The sequence below is a fragment of the Engystomops pustulosus genome, chromosome 4 (genome assembly GCF_040894005.1).
Source record: "Engystomops pustulosus chromosome 4, aEngPut4.maternal, whole genome shotgun sequence".
Lineage (NCBI taxonomy): Eukaryota > Metazoa > Chordata > Amphibia > Anura > Leptodactylidae > Engystomops > Engystomops pustulosus.
This window is the reverse complement of record NC_092414.1, coordinates 40,739,797-40,762,942: the sequence shown is the minus strand read 5'-3', so window position 1 is coordinate 40,762,942 and position 23,146 is coordinate 40,739,797. Positions and strand designations below refer to the sequence as shown.

The window sequence follows — 23,146 nt, the reverse complement described above, 5'->3', positions numbered from 1 at the left end:
ATTATGGAGGTCACTGTGCTCTTAGGAGACCTGCAGAAATTCTTTTGTAACCTTGGCCAGATCTGTGCCTTGCCACAATTCTGTCTCTGAGCTCCTTGGGCAGTTCCGTTTTATGATTCTTATGTGCTCTGACATGCACTGTGAGCTATGAGGTCTTATATAGACAGGTGTGTGACTTTCCTTATCTAGTCCAATTAGTTTAATTAAACACAGCTGGACCCCAATGAAGGAGTAGAACCGTCTGAAGGAAAATCAGAAGGAAATGTCAGAGTGTCACAGCAAAGATCTGAATACTTATCACCATGTGATAGTTCAGTTTTTGTTGCTTAATAAATTAGAAAAAATATCTACTTTTTTCTGTCAAGATGGGATGCAAAATTGTACATTAAAGAGCAAAAAAAGAACTTTTTTCATCTTGCCAATTGGCTGCAATGAAACAAAGACTGAAAAATTTAAAGGGGTCTGATTTTTTTTTTGTACCACTGTGTACAGGGTCTATATATGGACTTATTATGCGTGTCTAAAGCAGGTCTTGTAATCAGACATGTAATCAATTCTAAAAACTGCATAAAACTATACTAAGATTATTGCAATTAGAAGGGACAAATCTGCTTCCTCATATGTAGAACAAACTTCAGGTTCATATTTTCATCATGCTTTATCTATACACACAAAAAAAATATAAAAACTTGAATCGTCAGCTACTTTCCAGCACTCCATTTTTCCCTATATAGTATAATGGGTAAAAAAAAATCTTTATCCAAGCTTATGGAAAAGGAATGCAGATTTACCCCAAAAAATAAGTACATTCTGGCTTTCCAGTTAGCTTTCTAATAATTACAGAAAAATTAAGCTCTTTATTTGACAATTAGTTACATAGTCACCAAATGTAAAGTGTTAATACATAAAATTAAGTAATAATTTACTACACATTGTGGGTAATCTGGCCTTTATCGCTGAAATACTAAGAGCTGTGTTTTGTACACCTCATTCTTAAAGCGTTCTCCCGCCAGGGTTAGATGTTGCGGGATTAGGTCTCTGTTTCAGATTACTATTTTTTCATCTTACTTGTGAATCACAAACTTCAATGGGACTGCGAAAACGGTGCACGGATGTCACCTGGATACAACCCATTTTTTTTTACTCAAATTATACTGGGAAGCAAGTTTTTTTGCATTCTAATTTTTCCTAACTATTACTTTTTTTCCTTTGTGGATTGAAAAAATACAAATTGCATAGACAAGAAAAATACAATAGGGACAACATGCGGTCTGCAAACATTGCTTGCTGCAGCACTACAGTCACAATAGTCTGATAGAGCTCATATTAAGAGGCAATTCTGGCTTCTCTGTTGTTTATATGGGCCAGAAATGAAATCTGTGCCAGTTAGTGTCTGCCATATTTTCAGCTTTAAATCTGTGGGGCTAGGCTCTGCCCATTGTTTACAGAAGTCAATCTTCAATCTTTGTCACACCAGAAAATGTATACAAAGCATGGTAAAATGGCCCATGCTCTCGTTTTGCCATTATTTAAATGAAAATGAGCTGACATTTTTAATGAGAAAAAGTTTCTTTTAAATGTCACCAACACTCAAAATTATACATCTGCTATCTATATATCCAACCTAAATAAATGGTAGAGCTTTACTTTAAGTAGTATGCCTTATGGTACCCAAGTTGCTAGTAGTGTAGATGTGTACCGTGCTAGCCATAAAGAGCAGAAGAAGAGTGAAGAAATCAGGCGATACCTTTTTGAGACTATATTTGATGGTGAGCTTTTGAGAATTCTAGTTCTCATCGTCAGACATGATGTTATGCATGAAACAGAAAATTCACAGCATTTTATACACACTGAGCAGTGATCATCAATGGATATAAAAAAAACCCCTCTAAAACAACAGATTGATAAATTCAGGGACATCTTATTTACGCCAGGTTGGCATTAAAAACATTAAAAACCTGTGAGGTGAGACACAAGAGCCCTGGCTCTTTTCTGCTTGTGGCCTCCAGGTCAGAGGTAGGAGGTCATGAAGCTGGCATGAATGTTAAGACCACTTTGCAAGGTTTTGAATCTCCTCATTAATTTATACTCCCATTCTTTCCTTTACCTCTGTGTTTTAAAATGTCCCATTAAAATAGTAATCCACAAATCTTCCATAGTGTGGTCCTCTCTGGAGAAATGTGCAGCTACTGGGAGATCTTTCCTTTCATTTTTAATATATTTTTAATATTGTGGAGGCCACAAGCAGATAAGAGCCAGGACTCTTGTGTCTCGCCTCACAGGTTTTTAATGTTTTTATTGCTGTCCTGGCGTAAATAAGATCTCCCTGTATTTATCAAACTGTTGTTTTAGAGGTTTTTGTAATATCCTTTGATGATCACTATCAAACTGTGTGTATAAAATGTGTATAAAACTGTGTGTATAAAATGCTGTTAATTTTCTGTTTCATGCATAACATCATGTCTGACGAAGAGAACTAATATTCTCGAAAGTTCACCATCAAATATACTCAGTAAGCCTCAAAAAGGTATCGCCTGATTTCTTCACTCTTCTTATGGTACCCAATACCTAGAGTCATTCAATGTAAATAGTTTTTGGAAAAATAAATGCAGCATTGAGTTTTTTTCAGTTTAAATATGGCATGGATATTGATGCAGTATTCCTTAGTTTATTGAACTATTATATACAGAAGTGCAATAAATAACTATTTACAATACATACCATAGACGGAAAAGATGCATCCAATTGAATAAGCGCAAATTTCCCCAGTAAAACGTCCATATCTGAAAACTTAAATGCATGTTTACATGTGTCCAAAAGTTAACTCTAAAATGTTCATGTAAAAAAGTATAATTCACATCTCTGTATGTATATTGAAACACCACATTTAGATGCGGCTTGTAAAAAGCATTCTGTCTGATGATTGAGTCATTTGTAATATTAGCAGCATTTTTTTAAAAAGTGAGGCTAGTGCAGGATCACACAAACATGATACCTTATGTCATTAACATTACAACTGTATTGAGAATTCCAAAGAAACTCAATGATTCATTGCGCTCACATAGATATTGGTTATAGGTTTGCAACAGATAACACATATGTTTTTCATATTGTTATACTTATTGTAGGAGAAACCATTGGTGTGTGCAGTTTTTCTGGTTATCTGCTCAATGTAAAAGAACACCTGCGTCAGGTAAAATAGAATATAGTCTTTTTCAAGTTACAGTGAAGTCTTCCAGCATTCCTGAATATAGGATTTTTAAACAAGTACAAAAATAAATCTTTTCCTCATTTTTCAAAAATGTAAAAAATATTCCTCTGGTGCAGTAATGTTGCCAATGCGACAATAAGAGCTTAATAAAATGTCTTTAGCAGAAATCTAGTGCAAACATAAACCAATATAGGATAGAAGGTAGGTGAGCACTGTTTTTATAGTAGTATTTGTACTACTGTCTTCTCTTGTACTAGATTTAAACTGGAAAGATTTTTTTTAAAGAAGCTCATTTTTTTATTGTTTTCCCTTTAACCTGGTTTTGTGGGTCGTACTCTTTTAGTTCTTTTAGTCACTGTGGTGTATTTAAAAGGCCTTTGGAACTCCACCACTCCCTTTAGGTATCTCTTCAAAAAATGCACATCTTGCTGAGTTTCTCTAGTTTTTGGTCCCTTTCGAGGCCTTCCTTTTTTGGTAAAACCAACATACCAACTGGAATACTTCGCTGACATCAAAGCTGTGTAATTGTTTTCTAGCACTTTTTCAATGAAGACGCATTCTTTGCTTGCTCCATCTGGCTGTAAAATACAGACAAAAATTCTTGTCAAGAATTTTCACATACTAATTTTGCTGTGTCTATTGTAGTAAGAAAAAAGCACATAGGACAAATAGTGGGTTAGTCTGTTCATAAATTTCAAATTGCTTTTCAAAAGTCTACAGCTTTAACCGGTTAAGGGCCCTTTCCTGTTTTTTCATGTCCATTTTTCACTCCCCACCTTCAAAAATCTATAACTTTTTTATTTTTACATTGTGACTGCATGTTTTCTGCATAACAAATTGCACTTCATAGTGATGGTATTAAATATTCCATGCCATGTATTTGGAAGCGGGAAAAAATTCCAAATGCAGTGAAAATGGTGAAAAACCGCATTTGCGCCATTTTCTTGTGGGCTTGGATATTACGTCTTTCACTGAGCGCCCCAAATGACATGTCTACTTTATTCTTTGGGTTGGTACAATTAAGGGGATACCAAATTTGTATAGGTTTTATAATGTTTTCATACATTTACAAAAATTAAAACCTACTGTACAAAAATTATTTTTTTGATTTTGCCAACTTCTGTCGCTAATAACTTTTTTATACTTTAGTGTACGGAGCTGTGGGTGGTGTCATTTTTTGCTAAATTTGATAATATTTTCAATGATATCATTTTTAGGACTGTACGACCTTTTGATCACTTTTTATAGATTTTTTTATATTTTTCAAAATGGCAAAAAAGTGCCATTTTCGACTTTGGGCGCTATTTTCCGTTACAGGGTTAAACGCATCGAAAAACCGTTATCATATTTTGATAGATCGGCCATTTTTGGACACGTCGATATCTAATGTGTTTATGATTTTTACTGTTTATTTATATTTATGTCAGTTCTAGGGAAAGGGGGGTGATTTGAAATTTTAGGTTTTTTTATTATAATTTTTTTTTTTAACTTTTTTTTATTTTTACTATTTTTCAGACTCCCTAGGGTACTTTAACCCTAGGTTGTCTGATCGATCCTATCATATACTGCCATACTACAGTATGGCAGTATATGGGGATTTTCTTCCTCATTCATCACAATGTGCTATCAGCACATTGTAATGAAGGGGTTAAAACGAAATAGCCTCGGGTCTTCGGAAGACCCGAGGCTACCTTGGAGATGGATCGCCGCTCCCCGATGACGTCACGGGGAGCGGCGATTCCAGGTATGATGGTGGCGCCCATGCCAGCTTTGCCGGCAGCCATCGCTGTGATTACCGGCTATGGAAAGGTCTCAGCCCGTGAGCCCTTTCCATGCAGCGCGACCTGGTTAACTGGATTATGCTTCAGCTATAATTTGTCACCAGGAATGTCATTTTTAGCTGGTGACAGATTTGAATATACAGTTAACTCCCGACACTGTGATAAAACTTCTGTTCTTTATAAATACATCTTTAAAAAAATCTTCAAAATCGCACCAAAATGTTCTGACACATTTCGAGCATTAATTACTTTTAGTTGTAGTGCTAGGACTCGACTTGAAACCAGTTAATGGCCGATATTGGTACCACATGTCACAAACAAGCATTTCAGTGCAAACAAACAGAGTGACATGTTAAAGGTAGCGACTCAATATATAGTTTTTGGAAAAATATCAAATATCTTTATTTAGGACTCGACTTGATACTCGAAATGCGTCAGCTGATCTCGCTGTAGTTTTTTTTATAAAGATACATTAATTAAGAACATACTTTTTATCACAGTACTGGGAGTTAATTTTCGAAATTGGAATACTAACAAAGTTGTTCAGGCTGATTCAATTGCCTATTAAATATTGAAGTATGGACAGACGCAAGGAAATAGTTTGACATTTAGAGAAGGGTGAGCTGTACAGAGTTTTACTCTGTTATAGGTTCAATAGACTTTGCTAGCATACTGAATACTGACACTACTTTATAAAATTCTATTTTACATTACCTGGCTCCCTGCCAGCAGTGTGTGGTGGGTTCCAGGGGGGGGGGGCTCCCCACCTTCAATACATTTTAATTTATTTTTTATATATACAGCTGTATGAGGGCTTGTTTTCTGCATAACAAGTTATACTTTCCAGTGATGGTATTTAATATTCTATGCCGTGTACTGGGAAGTAGGTAAAAGACTGCAAACATGGTTAAATTGACAAAATAAAGCATTTGCTAAATTTTCTTCTGGCACCTCGTTATTGCTTGGGTTGATTATGTGGATACCAAATATATATAGGCATTAATATGTTTTAATAGAGTTTAAAAAATTAAAGCTTTTTTTCCAAAAATTTTTTTCGTTATATGTTGATTTTTAGCATTACACATGTTGTTCAAGTGTTGGGCGACCTCTATATGTTCCAGTTTAGATAGCTAGCTGTTATCCAAGCCATGTGTAAGAAAGCTAAGAGATTTAGTTGGACGCTAGTGTAAATACCGGTACCTCTGATGAACTGCTATAGAACCATAGAAGGAGGAAAAATATTCTTAATGCAGTGAACTTGTTGAAAAAACACTTATACAACATTTTTTGTGGACTCGCATATAACACCCCCACTTTATTCTTTGGGTCAGTGCAATTATGGGGATACCAAATTTATGTAGGTTTTATTTGGAAAATGAAACCTTTGGTATGAAAAAAATCTTCATTTTAATAACTTTTTTGATACTTTGGTATATGGAGCTGCGTGAAGTGTCATGCTGTGCGCAACATGATGACATTTTCATTGCTACCATTTTGGGGACTGTATGGCCTTCTGAGCCTGGAGCCCTTAGGCTCATTTGCACAATTAAAATAAACCTTTTTTCTTAAAACAAGGGCATGAGAAGCTACAAGAAGAGCGGGTCCTGACAGAGAGGACACACACCAGCATGTAAGTGTTGTTTACAATCTGTCATCCTATTGGTGGATTTCCTTTAAAGGACACCTCTCATCAGGTCTGTGTCACTAGTCCTGTCACCACTACCTGTTGGAGCAGATCACAAGGATCCCATCACAGGCTTTATCTAGTTATTTCATACATTAATCATTGTAAAATCATCTATTTTTTATCATGTAAATGAGGCTGGTCACATGGTCAGAGGCAGTGATGTCACCCCTGTTACCCCTCCCCTCTCCTCCCCCTGCTCATGTCTGTGTGTAATGTATAGTAAAGTATTGCTGGTATCTGTGCTGCATCTGCTGACATGCTGCATCCTCCTAATATACATGTGAGAGACACAGACATCAGCTACACATGAATCTGACATGTTCTGCTGTAACATGGCTGCCTGGAGCTGCTGTATCTCTCCTAAACACACACACATGCACACACAGGCTGCAGGGGGTGTGGCCACCAGCACCAGGAAGCACATCATTATACAGCCTCACATCATTATACAGGCTGTCAGTCATGCACTGGGGGTGTGGCTGTGCCTCCCACTCATGAATAGAGTGGACAGCTTGAATATGCTAATGCTTCATTGGACATTTCACAGGTCATTTGCATACAGCTTTAGGACCTCATTGCTTAGGTTTACAGGCATGTAGAGGGACAATGAAGGGATAGAGGCAATGCTCTCTAATGGCAGTTTATGAAAATATATTTAGTTTAGGGGGGTTATTTTGCATGACGGGTTCTCTTTAAGCCTTTACAGGTTGCATCACTATTCTGTTTGCCAGGCATAAACCCCAGGATGGATGCAAGGATTTTATGTCCCTAGTCTTAAATCATCTGGATAGCTGTGTAATTGCAATTATTGACCCTTCTAGCATCTACATTTTCACATTGAGCTACTTGATTATACATCTTTCCCAAATGGGGAGCCAAAACTTCTGCACAACATCTGTAATATTCGTTGCATAGCCCATTTGGTCCTGGAGCCCTGCCGACCATAAGTCTTGAAATCTTCAATAGTCTTCAAAGTCTTCAAATAATCAAATAATCAAATAATCTTCAAAGTCTTCAAATATTTCTACCAAAGTCAAATGGTTTATTTCTATGTTCTGCACATGTGTAAGTAATTGCAATTTTCATTTATCAAAGAATGTTTGGACATCCTGAGACTCTTTATCTACCCCTACCTTCTTTTTTAGATTATACAGCTAGTATTGGCTATTTCTTGAGTTGGAAATTCTAATTCTTCTATACAATTTTAATAATATTAACGTGGCTCTGTAACATATTCTTATTAATATGGTTACTCAACAGGCGCCTGTCTTGTAATGTCTATCTCGATGCCTTTTAGGTTTATCAGAATTCTAGTCTAATAAAAGTCTTATAGAATTTGCTTGCATGTGGCTTGCATTTTCTGCAATTATTTTAGCCATGGAAGTACAAGTTGATATTCTTGTTCTTACAGCGCTAGATCTATTTGGAATTGATCAAATTTCCATTTTTTTTCTTTCCAAGAATACCTGCGAATTGAGAGAATCCAATTCTAGCTGTTTTTAATGTTTACAGACTTTCTAAACTAAGGTCTGTTGACTAAAAATAAATCAATGCAGAAACATGTTGAAAGCCTTTTAGACAAATGTTCAATAGGGTTTTTGGTTGAAAGTGCATATCATATAGGTTATACTTGATTAATAACTCCCTTATATCTTTACATTTATTTATACCAATTTACTGTCAATCAAGAGTATTTTTTACCATGAAGTTAAAATACTTTTTGCTTACTTATGCCTGTATTGCTATGGGAATGGTGTACATAGTTTTTTGTGTGTTGTTAGATTTGTTATCGACAATCAATATTTAAACCCTCCATGTTACTTCAACCACAAACACTTCATGGAGGGCCTGCATGCCAAATCTTGTACTAATTTTCTCTGCTAAGTAATGTATTGTCCTTTCTCATCTTTCATTTCTGTTAACCCTTTCCCCACCCATCTATTTTTCATTTTTCTACATTTATTCCACAAGCCATATCTGATATTTTTTTTCCTGTTTACAGTGACATAGGAGCTTTTTATTTACAGTAAAAATATTATTTTCTAGTGGTCCAATTTCATATTTGGTTCATTGTACAGGGAAGCTGGAAAAAAAAATTAAATGTTGTGGAGTTGCCGAAAAAAACCACAGTGGCGCCATATTTCTATGGGCTTTGTTGCTAGATATTTTCCTGTGCAGTCCAAATGACACCTCATCTTTATTCATTGGGTTGGTACGATCACAGAAATATCAAATTTTTATATGTTATATTATATTATAGTAACAAAAATTTTAATCTTTTGTACAAAAAAAAATTCTAAGTTTTTCCATAATCTGAAACCTGTCACAGGTGCCCCCGCGATCCACGTCAGGGATCGCAGACACACATGCCCCTCTCTGTGGCGTTGCTGCCCCGGTCCCTGGCCCGCTCTTAACTCTGTGATCCTGCTTTTCTTCCGGCTAGGCCGCACATGTGTCCCTACTCTCTAGGGCATGTGCGCTGGTACTCGAAGATTTAAAGGGCCAGCACACCACTGATTGCCGCTGGCACTCCCGTGTTTCCTTAAAGGCCGGCTGTTCTCAGGATTCCCTGCCAGATCTTTGAGCTCTATTGCCTTAGAGAAAGCTTCCTGTTCCCTACGCTTGTTCACTGTTCTGTTCAGCCTGTGTTCCTGTTGTGACCTCGGACCTGACCTGTGACCTTTCATCTCTGCCGCCTGCCCTGACTCTGTTACTGTTCCTGACATTTGCGTTGGGCTCTGGTGAAGACTAGGTTGTAATAGTTAGATAATTCTAAGACCACTTATCGGTCGGACCTATAATATCTATGATTTTCTTTCCAAATGTTGCAATAAAGCAACAAAGAAGGGTCCTTTTGACCTATAACAATTAACTTTTATTTCTTTGCTAAATTAAAAAGATCAAGTGAGCTCTGATGTGAAAAGACTCCTTTAAAAGTCAGTGGTGGGTGTAGAGATACACACAAATTTGTCCAGTAGGCTGGAATAATAGTAAGGGGAGCTGGTATGATAGTGTGATTTAGTTTTCGTATTTAATTCAAAGAGGTGCTAGCACTTATGGGGTGCTGTGTATAAATCCACATTCAGCAAATTTTTTTTTTAATGTGTATTTGTGTCTTTAAATTCAGACTACCAGCTGGGATGTAAGTCTATCTAAGGCTACACATTCAGCATTCACCTCAATAAAACTCATACAGTTGTTTAACATGCGGCATTCACCTCAATATCTTAGTTTTTACGCCACAATGGTCAGTGGTCCTTAATTTTAAACTAAATCACACATTCATGCAGTTCAGTCTTGCACTAGCTCTATTGATTGGCAGAAGTATGGATCCAGCAGTCGCTGCAGTTGAACCAATATCAATATTACCAAAATCAATACCAAAATCAATATTATCCCTACACCTTAGCACCACTCATTAAAATACAAAAGCTCAAACAGCCCCCCAACATGTTTCACCATTGACATGGCGTCCTCAGGGGGTATCGGGGCTGATATATTGAGCTGTTTAGTTCCGTTCCTCTTTTATAACTTTGTTTGATGCATCGCCAGATAGGTCACTTGGTGTCAATCTATGATGTCATATCTGACTTACGATTTCGTATGGAGAGTAGTAGAATTATAGCGCATGCGCAAAAACTTTGGGTCGAAAACAGCGGTATATCGCTGCGCATGTCTCCGGACTTAGAATCAGGGACAATTGTGTTAAATGCTCCTGCGTTTGGACTTCAGCAAAAAAAGGAGCATTGATTGTAGAGGCTTTGACCATAGCCACAGAAATCTGAGTCTCTGCCTGGGATCAGAATGAAGTACGAATGCGTCATCGGCATCGGAAAGAGAAAATCACCATGACCGAGTTCATCTTGAATACAAGTCGGTGGCCAACAAAGGTTCCTAAAAATATGTCCTAGGATCAATAAAGGACAAATAAGCATGGGATAAACCGTATTATGCCCATAATAACATTTGGCTAGGAAATAATGTTAATGATGTATACCTTATTTTAGATAGCAGATAACTCATATTTTCAGTCAAGAAAAGACTATGATAACATTATACTCCTTTTGAAGTTACTATAAAAGGTAATTTGAAGATAATTTAAAGAAATTGGGCGGAGGATTAGTACTAGAGTCTTATGCCAATAAGAATGTGAATAGGCTTCACATTTTATGTTACTGTAGTTTCATTTTTTACAACTAAATCTTAGTCAGAATCTCCTTCATTAGTCATAGTGAATGAGGTCAATAGGGGAGAGAGAGAGAGTTGCATTGCCTTACTTAAAGAACCTAAATCTAAATAAGTCTAAATAAAGGGTGTAAACGTAAAGCCTTCGTTGAGGCCTAGTGGACTCAGACTTTTGAGTCTATAATTCCACCTTGCCTCTAGTTGTATTAACTGTTGGTCAATATTGCCTTTTCTAGGGCTGATTTTGAGAGTATCAATTCCCCAGAATCAGAGATGTTCCACATCTCCCTTGTGTTTAAGGCATATATGCTTAGCTAATGAGGTATCTTTTCCTGTATGGGTGGCACTAAGATGTGCTGAAATCCTCCTCCTGAGATCCTGAATTGTCTTGCCAACATAGAGCTTAGGACAATTGCATTTTGTTACATAAATAACATTGGTGGTCTTGCAATGTATGAATTTTCTTATTTCATAAGTTTCATTGTCTGGTGGGTTGGTAAAGGTCTTAGTTTTCAAAATGTATTTACAAAATACAAAGGTCCCACATGGATAAGATCCTTTTAGGGAGCTTTGTAACCCATCACTACTCATGGAAACTTGATCAGTAAGGTGGCTGTGCACTAAAAGCTCCCTAAAATGTGCACTCATTTTAATGAGTGGTGCTAAGGTGTAGGGATAATATTGATCTAGGGGTGAACTGCAGCGACTGCTGGATCCATACCTCTGCCAATCAATAGAGCTAGTGCCAGACTGAACTGCATGAATGTGTGATTTAGTTTAAAATTTAGAACCACTGACCATTGTGGCGTGAAAACTAAGATATTGAGGTGAATGCCGTATGTTAAACAACTATATGAGTTTTATTGAGGTGAATGCTGATTGTGTAGCTGTAGATAGACTTACATCACGGCTGGTAGTCAGAATTTAAAGACACAAATACACATAAAAATCGCTGAATGTGAATTTATTCATAAGTCTTAGTCTTAAGGATAATATGAGTAATCTACCGCTGCGCAGCACCTCCGTACCATTTTCAGACTATCTACAGGGGCACAGCACCTCATAAGTGTTAGCACCTCTTTGAATTAAATACGAAAACGAAATCACACTATCATACTGGCTCGCCTTATTATCATCCCAGCCTACTGGACAAATTTGTGTGTACCTCTACACCCACCACTAACTTTTAAAGGAGTCTTTTCACATTAGAGCTCACACACATATAACAGCTCTCACTTGATCATTTTTATTTAGCAAAGAAATAAAAGCTAATTTTTATAGGTGAAAAGGACCCTTCTTTGTTGCTTTATCACAACATCTGGTGAAGACTTCGGTCCCAGGTGTCGGCTATTACCATCTCCTGCGGTGGTCCAGGGGGTCCACTGACCCTGACAAAACCATTAACTTTTTAATACTGAGGCGTATGTGTCATGGGTGCTCCTACGACACCCAACACTCGGGTTGCAGGCCCACCCATGTTCCCATCTGTTCCTCCGTACCCCCGCCACTGCTCTTGCCTCTCCGCGATTCAGATAAATTCCCAGCCCCTTCCTGTGTTCGCTGCCGGATCTTTGTGCCTCATAGCCTTAGAGAAAGCTTGTCTGATGCCCTGTGCGATTACCCAGATTTCCCGTTGTGACTCCATTCCTGACCTCGCTCCTGTGCTGTCCGTCCTGATCTTCCGCTATGTCCCTGACTCTAATCCTGTGCTGCCTGTCTCGACCTCCTGCCTATCCCCGACTATGACCTTGCACTTACAATTCCGCAACCGCAGACAAAGTCACGCCTGTGGAATGACCTGGTGGTACCTCTGGTCCAAGGTGTCGGCTTACGTCATCATCCTTGATGGTACAGAGGATCCACTATCACTGATCCTGACAGTATGCAGCTGTTTATGGTGTATTTTTTTTGCGAGACAAGATGACATTTTCATTCAATCCATTTTGGATACTGTAAAACCTTTTGATTGCTTTTTATTGAAATTTTTATGTGTTGGGAAATTGCAGAAAAGTGGCGATACGGACATTTGGGCACTGTTTTCCATTACAGGGTTTACCACAGAGATTAATCGTTTTAATATTTTGATAGATTGGACATTTTAGGAACTATAATACCTAATACCTAACATGTTAACCCCTTAACGCCGAAACCACTTTTCAATTTCTGACACGGCTCATTGTTTCAAATCTGACATGTGTCACAATAAGTGGTTATAACTTTGGAACACTTTAACATATCCAAGTGATTTTGAAATAATTTTCTTGTGACACTTTGTACTTAATTTTTTTTGTGTTTATTTATGAAAAAACAGGTAATTAGTGAAGATTTGGAAAAATTCTTGCTTTTTGAAATTCTAAATGTTCAATTTTTCATAACAACAAAAAACTTGATAACTAACATTAACCAAATGTCTTCTTTATGTTGACATGTTTTTTATGCATCCTCTCATTTTTGGGGCTTTGAACTTATGTAAAACTATTACAAAGGTTGTTAACTCTTTAATTGTTTTACAGGGTTTAAAAAATTTACATTTTTTTGTCTTAATGAATTATTCCAAACTGTATACATTCTTAATGGATAAAATACAAAAAATCTCCACAAAGTTTGATACATAATTTCTCCTGAGTACAGTCATGGCCAAAAGTTTTGAGAATGACACAAATATTATATTTTCACATGATCTGTTGCCCTCTGGTTTGTATGTGTGCTTGTCAGATGTTTTTATCACATACAGAAATACAAGTGCAATCATATTATGAGTAACAAAAGTTTTTATTGACAGTTAGAATGAGTTAATGCAGCAAGTCAATATTTGCAGTGTTGGCCCTTCTTCTTCATGACCTCTGCAATTCTCCCTGGCATGCTTTTTTTTTTCATGGGTGTGTTTTTAGGCAAGACTGTGAGAGAGCCGATTCCCTAGGCTGAGAAGCAACCCCACACATGAATAATTGCAGGATGCTTTACAGTTGGCATGAGACAAGGCTGGTGGTATAGCTCACCTTGTCTTCTCCGAACAAGCTGTTTTGCAGATGTTCCAAACAATCGGAAAGGGGATTCATCAGAGAAAATGACTTTACCCCAGTCCTCAGCAGTCCACTCCCTGTACCTTTTGCAGAATATCAGTCTGCCCCTGATGTTTTTTTGCACTCACACCTGCCTGCTGCCATTCCTGAGCAAGTTCTGCACTGCTGGTAGCCCGATCCCGAAGCTGAAACACTTTTACGAGTCCTGCCACTTGCTGGTCCTTCTTGGGGGCCCTGGAGCCTTTTTGGCAACAATGGAACCTCTCTCCTTGAATTCCTTGATGATGCGATAGATTGTTGACTGAGGTGCAATCTTTCGAGTTGCGATACTCTACCCTGTTAGGCCAGTTTTGCTCAGTGCAATGAAGACTGCACATGTTTCTTTAGAGATAACCATGGTTAACAGAAGAGAAACAATGATGCCCAGCCCCAGACTCCTTTTAAAGTGTCCAGTGGTGTCATTCTTACTTAATCATGACAGACTGATCTCCAGCCCTGTCCCCATCAACACCCACACCTGTGTTAATGGAGCAATCACTGAAACAATGTTAGCTGCTCCTTCTAAGGCAGGCCTGCAATGAAGTTGGAATGTGTCTTGGGAAAAGAGTTCATTTTCTAGGCAAATATTGACTTTGTAGTTAATTGCTGTAAAGCTGATCACTCTTTATAACATTCTGGAGTATATGCAAATTGCCATTATAAAATCTGATGCAGTAGACTTTGTAAAAATTAACAATTGTATCATTCTAAAAACTTTTGGGCATGACTGTATGCCAATATGTAGTGGTAAATTGCTGCATGGGCACACGCCATAGCATTGAGAGCAGATTTGCACCTCACTTTTTAATGTCTATACAATCTTTATTTTTTTGGGCAATTTGGGCATATAAGGGATTATTTTCTGTGGCATTAGATGCACTTTATAAATACTTCTATTTAGTGGGTCTTTAGCTTATTGATGGGATTTTATTGGAGGAAAAGAAAATAGTCAATTTTTGCTTACTTTTGTTTTCTATTTGGTATGTGTTGAGTTGTCCTTTTCAGTGGTACCAATTTGGCAAAATAACTTTTTTGGATAACTTTTTGGAACATTTTTGTAAAGGGATTTTATGAAAATGTAAATTTTTGGCAAGTTTTTCGTGTTTTGTTTTTACGGCGTTCACCAAGCAGGTCCAATAATGTTACTGATTTATTGTACGGATTGTTACAGATTTTGTATAGGGAATATTGGTGCTTAGGGGACTTTCATTTTTTTAAAATTATTTTTAATAAAAATACTTTAATAAGTGTTCTGATTTCTTGATCAAGCTCTTCTTCACCTAACACAGTGTAATAGAGATGTATTATATTGTGTTATGTAACACACTGAGCAGGCTGCGCATGTTCAGTGTGTTAAAGTCAGGTCCTGGCAGGAGGTAGGACCCGGCTTGCGGAGAGCTAGTGCCCAGCCCAGGGGCACTGGCAGACATCGGAGCCACGGGACAGTATTAATACACCATATAAACACATACAGCTTAAACACTCATACATATAGTACATACACACCCTATATAAAGAAAACATACAGTCCCATATGCAGACATACAGCATACAAACACTCACTTATACACACACAGTATATACATACAGTACCATATACAGACATACATCAACTTGTATACAAACACATATAGACCTTATATACAGCATATATATATATATATAGCCACATTTCCTAAAGCTCCTGCGCCAGTACATTCTTTTATGTGCAAACTGCTTGCACATCAACTGTATACACTCACCGGCCACTTTATTAGGTATACCTGTCCAACTGCTCGTTAACACTTAATTTCTAATCATCCAATCACATGGCGTCAAGACAATCTCCTGCAGTTCAAACCGAGCATCAGTATGGGGAAGAAAGGTGATTTGAGTGCCTTTGAACGTGGCATGGTTGTTGGTGCCAGAAGGGCTGGTCTGAGTATTTCAGAAACTGCTGATCTACTGGAATTTTCATGCACAACCATCTCTAGGGTTTACAGAGAATGGTTCGAAAAAGAAAAAACATCCAGTGAGCGGCAGTTCTGTGGGCGGAAATGCCTTGTTGATGCCAGAGGTCAGAGGAGAATGGGCAGACTGGTTTGAGCTGATAGAAAGGCAACAGTGACTCAAATCGCCACCCGTTACAACCAAGGTAGGCAGAAGAGCATCTCCGAACGCACAGTACGTCGAACTTTGAGGCAGATGGGCTAAAGCAGCAGAAGACCACACGGGTGCCACTCCTTTCAGCTAAGAACAGGAAACTGAGGCTACAATTTGCACAAGCTCATCGAAATTGGACAGTAGAAGATTGGAAAAACGTTGCCTGGTCTCATGAGTCTCGATTTCTGCTGCGACATTAGGATGGTAGGGTCAGAATTTGGCGTCAACAACATGAAAGCATGGATCCATCCTGCCTTGTATAAACGGTTCAGGCTGGTGGTGGTGGTGTCATGGTGTGGGGAATATTTTCTTGGCACTCTTTGGGCCACTTGATAGCAATTGAGCATCGTTGCAACGCCACAGCCTACCTGAGTATTAATGCTGACCATGTCCATCCCTTTATGATCACAATGTACCCAACATCTGGTGGCTACTTTCAGCAGGATAATGCGCCATGTCATAAAGCTGGAATCATCTCAGACTGGTTTCTTGAACATGACAATGCGTTCACTGTACTCAAATGGCCTCCACAGTCACCAGACCTCAATCCAATAGAGCATCTTTGGGATGTGGTGGAACGGGAGATTCGCATCATGGATGTGCAGCCGACAAATCTGCAGCAACTGTGTGATGCCATCATGCCAATATGGACCAAAATCTCTGAGGAATGCTTCCAGCACCTTTTTGAATCTATGCCACGAAGAATAGAGGCAGTTCTGAAGGCAAAAGGGGGTCCAACCCGTTACTAGCATGGTGTACCTAATAAAGTGGCCGGTGAGTGTATACTCGTGTATAAACCGAGTTTTTCAGAACAAAAAATGTGCTGAAAAACCTCAGCTTATACAAGTAAAAACAACCTTAATACTTACCCTCCTTGGTTCGGCTCCCGATCCTCGGCGCGGCTCCCGGCGCGGCTCCCGGCGCCTTCTCTTCTCTCTTCTTTCTTCTCTATTTCTTCTCTAGCCAGCAGATTTGCATCCATGTGATCTGCTGGCCGGTTCACACTATAATGCTGCTGTGTCGGTTAATATGTGTTTATGAGTGTTATGCATATATAGTGTATGTGTGCTTATGTCTGTGGAGTGTATATATGAAATATGAGTATTTTGAAGTATAATGTGCAGGATAGGGCAGGCAGGAAGTGTTTAGGTATGTGGGGATCCTGATTCTAAGTTCGCACTGGGGCCCACTGGAGTCTTCTTACGCCACTGCTCGGGTCAGCTTTTACTCGAGTATATACGGTATTTAAGAAGTATCCATGCCACATATGTGTAGCACGCAACTCATTTGTGTTGCAGCTGCATTATTTCTGATGCAAGACAAATTTCTGCACTGGAATGGGCGTTACGGTGCACAGTAGGACTGATGCACTCTGTCGGAGCATTGCAGGGAGTACCAGATTAATGCAAAATTCAATTCCTGAATTTTGTGTGCAAACTGCACATATATAACATAAACACATCACAGATATACACACATATAGAGCATATACACATCACATATATAAAAACACATATAGAGAGTATATACACATCATATATACACATATGTATATACTCAGGCAGTCTTATTTTCTCAGGGGGATTACAGAGGCAGATAAGACTTCATGCAGCCCGGTAACTGCTGACCAGATGGGGAAGTAGACAGCAGGAAGTAAAAATGAGAGCTTCCTGGTGCTGTTGTTCTGCTGTCCCCTCCCCTGACATTTCATGTGTGGCTCAGCTGTGTACTATGTAAGATGTGCACTGTTATATACATATTATACTGTAATAATGGTGCACATTCTCCATTCTCTAGTGTGGCAGGCCATATGGATGGCCCTCTGACACTGCTAGCTCTGGAGCAGTTGCTATGACTAAAAAATTTTATGGACCAGCACTACCATACAAGGAGATAGTCCGGTTAACGCGTTTCAACGCTTTAGTTACACCCCCATGTGTATAAATGATCAGACCCCTTCAGGTACAAGTACCATAAGTAAGTATATATATGTAGTGCACTACATTATAACAAACAGGGGAAAACATGTGGACAAAAGAAAAACACGCAGACAGAAATGTAATCTGGAAGACAACCAGATGAATCTGAGACATAAAGGAAGGAAAAGTACATATTTCTTAATTCCTGTTAGATGGAAAATACTAAAGAATTTGAATTTAAAGTTTCCACAAAAGAAATTATATGTACGTTTTTGGTTACAAATAAATTGCAGATTGCAATAATTTTCTTAAATTCTCCGTATTAACCCCTTCCCGCTCCGGATATATCCGCCGCTGAGCGCAGTGACTTAGCACTCAGCGGCAGACATATCAGCCTCGGTGCTGATGCCGACTCAGCTCTGGATCAGAGCCGAACCGGCATCAGGATACCCCGAGTGCTGGCTGTAACCAGAAGCCGACACCCCAGTGTATAACCCGTTAACTTGTCTCTGGGGGGTCTTTCCCCCACAATCTCCCCCCCCAAGAGATTTTCAGGGGGGCACTGATCAATGCTAAGGCAGCCCTGGGGTCCGATCTTGCCTGCAGGCAGTGCCAGTAAGATGGCGTCATCTTAAAGGCACAGAGTCAGCCTATGCATGTGACACTGCTAATACCCTGCAATACATCTGTACTGCAGAGTATTATCATGAACAAGCAATCATATGATTGCTTGTTCATGTGCCATGGTGGAAACAGTAAAAAAGTTAAAGAAGAAAGTTATTCAATAAAAAATAAATTAATAAATCAATTAAAAGCCCATAAGCCCCAAAACATATAAAAAGACATATAATGCACAAAAAAGTCTAAATCATAACACAGACCCCAGATATGTAGTATCACAGCATCCGGTTTGAGGGGTGCAGATTTGAAAATGGGTTGATTATGTAGGTGGTTTTATTGCTAAATATTTACAATTTCATTCAAAACAGTATATATCCCCAAAATAGTCAATTCTGAAAATACAGAAAATCGATATTCGACATTTCAATAATTATGAAAATGTAAATAGACATATGGGAAATGTTATTCAGCAACTTATTTAGGTGGCAAATCCACCTAAATTTTTTTAAAAATTCATCATTTTTTCTTTTTTTTTGTTAATAAACGCAAAACTTAGCAGCCAAAATTTACCACTAAAATGAAGTACAAAATGTGGGGAAAAAACAATCTCAAAATCGCTTTCATAAGTAACAGTGTTCAAAAGTTGCATACCAAGAAGTTGGCTGGCACCGCACAATTACAATCATAGGTGGCCCTGTGCAAAAACGTAACGTATACTCCAAAAAAACCAAGCAATGCACAGACAGTGGCCAAAAGTAAGACACAAACATATAAGCAACAAAATCAATTTATTAGTATTCCAGGATAAATCAAACACACAAGACACACCTTTAAAAACATTTAAAAATATAATATACAAAGAATGTCATGTGTGGGGACCCAGGCAAGGGTCAACACAGAGTCAACACAGAATCAAAGTCTCAGTCAAGATATAACAGTGTAAAGTTCTAAGCACAATCCCTATTGGATCAAAAGATCATCAATTGATACAATATCAAATATATAAATTGTGCAATGTGCAATAAATGAGAAAGTGCAAGTGCTTAGGTAAACCAGGATCATCTATACACCAGTTCTTACTCCTGAGGAAGTTGTCTGGAGGACAACGATACGCGTGGGGAGCCATTCGCACCTTATCCTGCCTCGTCTTTACCTGTTTGCCAACCCTATAGGGATAACTTTTTGCACCGGTACTCGCATACTCCTAGTGAGACTTTTTGGATTGGTGGTGTATAGATGATCCTGGTTTACTTAAGCACTTGCACTTTCTCATTTATTGCACATTGCACAATTTATGTATTTGATATTGTTTTCAATTGATGATCTTTTGATCCAATAGGGATTGTGCCTAGAACTTTACACTGTTTTATCTTGACTGAGACTTTGATTCTGTGTTGACTCTGTCATATTTATAGAATGAGATATAAGAACACATATAGTGTTTGGACTAGGGGCGAAACGTAGAGGACCCTTACCTGGGTCTCCACCCATGACATTCTTTGTATATTATATTTTTAAATGTTTTTAAATGTGTGCCTTGTGTGTTTGATTTATCCTGGAATACTAATAAATTGATTTTGTTGCTTATATATTTGTGTCTTACTTTTGTCCACTGTCTGTGCATTGCTTGGTTTTTTTGGAGTAAGTGTTCAAAAGTTATAACCATGTAAAGCGACGCAGGTCAGAATACAAAAAATGGGGCTGAGCCTTAAGCTGTAAAATGGCTGCGTCCTTAAGGGGTTAAAATTAATTATGTTTACTTATATCTCATTTGGTTAAATGATTATCTGTTTTGATGATGTGGCCACAAAATGGCACATTTAAAAATACAAAATGACATAAAAGGCAGTTGCAGGTATATATAAAGAAAATAAAAATATTTTTCCTCTTATATTTTAAAGGCAATATACAGTATACACTTGCACAATTATTTCCTGTTAATTTGATGTTCATTTTTCCAGGATGGGATAAGGAAAACCATGCCTCTTTTAGCTACCTTTCTAAGACACCTCCCTTGACATCAAGCATTACTTTCAGATAGCCTTATGGCATGATGTGGGATTAAAACCAAACCAGTATATCTATACCAGAAGGAACAGATTTCCAACGGTAGACAGCAATGTTTTGACCTGGTTGGGTCTCTTCAGTACAGTGTTGAGAACTGGCTTGGGGAGACTGCCAATTAAGGCCGCCGTGTAGGCGGGTGGAAACTTATAGCCATGGACGCTCCACTAGGGGATTCTGGGAAAACATGCAAATAAGTTTTCCAGGATGGGAAAAGTAAAACCATGCCTCTTTTAGCTACCTTGTATTGTAAGCAGGGGCGTCGCTAGATCAAAAGATCCGGGGCACGTGCCCTGGATCTTTTGTCTGGTGCCCCGGATCTCCCTGGGTCAGCAGGACATCAGTCCCGCTGCCCGGGCATCTTCCCCTCTCTCACCATGATCCTTGTCCTCTGGACATAGATCGTGATGAGACAGGCACAGTACACAGCCTACATTGCTTTCCCTGCAGGACCTGTGATGATGTCACGATCACATGACCTGCAGGGGGAAGCAGTGCACGGAGCTGCACGAGTCAGGTGAGAGGGAGAACATAGGGAGATCTATATGGGCACATAACAGAAATATCTATATGGGCACATAACAGGGGGATCTACACTCACCGGCCACTTTATTAGGTACACCTGTCCAACTGCTCGTTAACACTTAATTTCTAATCAGGCAATCACATGGCGGCAACTAAGTGCATTTAGGCATGTAGACATGGTCAAGACAATCTCCTGCAGTTCAAACCGAGCATCAGTATGGGGAAGAAAGGTGATTTGAGTGCCTTTGAACGTGGCATGGTTGTTGGTGCCAGAAGGGCTGGTCTGAGTATTTCAGAAACTGCTGATCTACTGAGATTTTCACGCACAACCATCTCTAGGGTTTACAGAGAATGGTCCGAAAAAGAAAAAACATCCAGTGAGCGGCAGTTCTGTGGGCGGAAATGCCATGTTGATGCCAGAGGTCAGAGGAGAATGGGCAGACTGGTTCGAGCTGATAGAGAGGCAACAATGACTCAAATCACCACCCATTATAACCAAGGTAGGCAGAAGAGCATCTCTGAATGCACAGTACATCGAACTTTGAGGCAGATGGGCTACAGCAGCAGAAGACCACACCAGGTGCCACTCCTTTCAGCTAAGAACAGGAAACTGAGGCTACAATTTGCACAAGCTCATCGAAATTGGACAGTAGAAGATTGGAAAAACGTTGCCTGGTCTGATGAGTCTCGATTTCTGTTGCAACATTCGGATGCTAGGGTCAGAATTTGGCGTCAACAACATGAAAGCATGGATCCATCCTGCCTTGTATCAACAGTTCAGGCTGGTGGTGTCATGGTGTGGGGAATATTTTCTTGGCACTCTTTGGGCCCCTTGGTACCAATTGAGCATCGTTGCAACACCACAGCCTACCTGAGTATTGTTGCTGACCATGTCCATCCCTTTATGATCACAATGTAACCAACATCTGATGGCTACTTTCAGCAGGATAATGCGCCATGTCATAAAGCTGGAATCATCTCAGACTGGTTTCTTGAACATGACAATGAGTTCACTGTACTCAAATGGCCTCCACAGTCACCAGATCTCAATCCAATAGAGCATCTTTGGGATGTGGTGGAACGGGGGATTCGCATCATGGATGTGCAGCCGACAAATCTGCGGCAACTCTGTGATGCCATCATGTCAATATAGACCAAAATCTCTGAGGAATGCTTCCAGCACCTTGTTGAATCTATGCCACGAAGAATTGAGGCAGTTCTGAAGGCAAAAGGGGGTCCAACCCGTTACTAGCATGGTGTACCTAATAAAGTGGCCGGTGAGTGTATATGGGCACATAACAGGAAGATCTATATGAGCACATAACAGGGGGATCTATATGGGCACATAATAGGGGGATCTATATGGGAACATAACAGGGGGATCTATATGGGCACATAACAGGGGGATCTATATTGGCAGGATCTGTGTGGGGCACCTTACAGAGTAATCTGTATGGGCACATTACAGGTAGATCTGTGTGGGGCACATTACAGGGAGATCTATATAGGGCACATTACAGGGGGATTTGTGTGGGGCACATTACAGGGGGATCTGTGTGGGGCACATTACAGGGGGATCTGTGTGGGGCACATTACAGGGGGATCTGTATGGGGCACATCACAGGGGGATCTGTGTGGGCACATTACAGGGGGATCTGTGTGGGGCACATTACAGAGGGATCTGTATGGGCACATTACATGTAGATCTGTGTGGGGCACATTACAGGGAGATCTATATGGGGCACATTACAGGGGGATCTGTGTGGGCACATTACAGAGGGATCTGTGTGGGCACATTACAGGGGGATCTGTATGGGGCACATTACAGGGGGATCTGTATGGGGCACATTACAGGGGGATCAGTGTATGGGGCACATTACAGGGGGATCTGTGTGGGCACATTACAGGGGGATCTGTGTGGGGCACATTACAGGGGGATCTGTGTGGGC

The 23,146-nt window shown here is 39.3% G+C and overlaps 1 protein-coding gene across 1 annotated transcript in view; it reads right to left on the bottom strand.

The window, feature by feature from the left end:
* Positions 1–2,539: 2,539 nt before the first annotated feature.
* The window catches only part of FGF18 (fibroblast growth factor 18), a 171,516-nt gene continuing 150,909 nt past the window's right edge, over positions 2,540–23,146 (bottom strand). Inside the window, exon 6 of the mRNA XM_072145775.1 lies at positions 2,540–3,789. Within this exon, the coding sequence (XP_072001876.1) occupies positions 3,523–3,789 (267 nt within the window). The 3' untranslated portion in view covers positions 2,540–3,522. The remainder of the gene's footprint in view (positions 3,790–23,146) is intronic.